The sequence below is a fragment of the Olea europaea genome, unplaced genomic scaffold (genome assembly GCF_002742605.1).
Source record: "Olea europaea var. sylvestris unplaced genomic scaffold, O_europaea_v1 scaffold24195, whole genome shotgun sequence".
NCBI lineage: Eukaryota > Viridiplantae > Streptophyta > Magnoliopsida > Lamiales > Oleaceae > Olea > Olea europaea.
The window spans coordinates 1-1650 of record NW_019242373.1 but is presented as its reverse complement, the minus strand read 5'-3'; the positions used below and the strand labels follow the sequence as shown (position 1 = coordinate 1650).

At 36.7% G+C, this 1650-nt stretch overlaps 1 protein-coding gene across 1 annotated transcript; it reads right to left on the bottom strand.

Annotated features, from left to right (window-relative positions):
• Positions 1-933: 933 nt before the first annotated feature.
• Positions 934-1260, bottom strand: LOC111382031 (the record flags this gene model as incomplete). Its single annotated transcript, XM_023005892.1, has 1 exon — positions 934-1260. A coding segment is annotated over one exon (327 nt), but the record flags the coding sequence as incomplete, so codon positions are not given.
• Positions 1261-1650: the final 390 nt, after the last annotated feature.

Sequence of the window (1650 nt, the reverse complement as noted above, 5' to 3'; positions counted from 1 at the left end):
TTTTCTTAGCAGTAGTAGTGTTATGTATAGAGCCAATCAAAGGACTTAAGACATAAAGACTATTAACCATATGACCCGAACATGAATTATTCAACTTAATAACTACCGTAGAATGGGTAAAAAGTACCGAATGACCAGTATGATATAAAAGTGCAACGGAAATCAAGTTCCGTGTAAGTTCGGAAACATAATAACAGTCATCTAATATCAAATGCCTACGATTCTCAAAACATAAAGTAAAAGTGCCAACAGTTTTGGCAGATACCACTGCTCCTGTGCCAACCCTAAGAGTGTACTCCCCTTCACTGAAATGCTTGGTTTCCTGGAACCCCTGCAAAGAATTGCAAGCATGATTAGTGGCTCCAGAATCTACAATCCAGGTATTAGTAGAATCAACCACTAAGCATGACTCAATGAATAGGGCATTATTGCATTTACCTTGCTTCCCCTTAGCTAGGTAATTTGGGCAATTCCTCTTCCAGTGAACCTTTTGTCCACAAATAAAACACTTTCCCTTTGGTTTCCCATCAGCAGTATTTTTTTCCCCTTTGACTTGCTATCTAGCTTTTTGTTTGGTCTCTTCCTCTTCTTTCCTCCTTTGCCACCAGAAGGCTTAGGATGAGAGGGTCAAGCTGTAACAGTCAAAGCATTTCCACTTCTAGCTTTTAGAACAGATTCAGCATTTTGTAGCTCTTTCATTAATTCCGTCAGAGGCATGTCCATCTTGTGTAGATTATAATCAACTATAAATTGTGAGAACATCTCAAGAAGAGTCTCAAGGACTATGTCAATCTGTGTCTCGGAATCAATGTCAGCTCCTAAAATCTCTGCAGCATTGAAGTGACCAATCATGGTTAACATATGGTCCCTTACAGATGCTCCTGGTTTCATGCGTGTATTCATAATTGTCCTAATGGAGGCTTGCCTAGCTTGTCAGCTTTGATGTCCAAACATCTCTTGAAGGCTTTCCATTATGTTAAAAGCAGTTTGCATATTCTGATGTTTTTGTTGTAACACATTTGACATGGATCCCAAAATGTAACAACGAGCCATCTCATCAGAATGATGCCACTTTTCATATGCAGCCTTTTGAGATTCCGTGGAGTCATCTTTAGGGGCTTCGGGACAAATTTCATCCAGCACATATTTGTATTTTTCAGCGGTAAGAACAATATTAAGATTCCTTTTCCAGTCGACGTAGTTTTCTCCCACAAGTTGATTTTTGTTAAGTATTACTGATAATGGATGAAGCGACATTTTCTGTAAAATTAACAATTCGCGTATTAATAAAATGAGCAATAATCTTTTGTATGATACATGTATATGTATATGCAAATATAGACCCAAAACTATATTTGTAATCAAAAAACCTTAAACCCTTAAAACTTTTAACACGCCCTCTATAGGAGATCAATTTAGTTGTTGGCAAGGTTGGAACCCTCCCACTCATTTTATTGAGTTAGGCATCTCATGCCACAAGAAAATGAGGATTGATTATTATTTGGCCTATGAATAATTTTGTTGAAATCTTCTACAGAAAGTCCCCCAAAATATTCATATATAAGTATAATAACCTCCGTCAATAATTTTAAAATATCCGAAATATATAAGATGTCGTCTATAGGATGATCATCCTATTATTTCATTTTT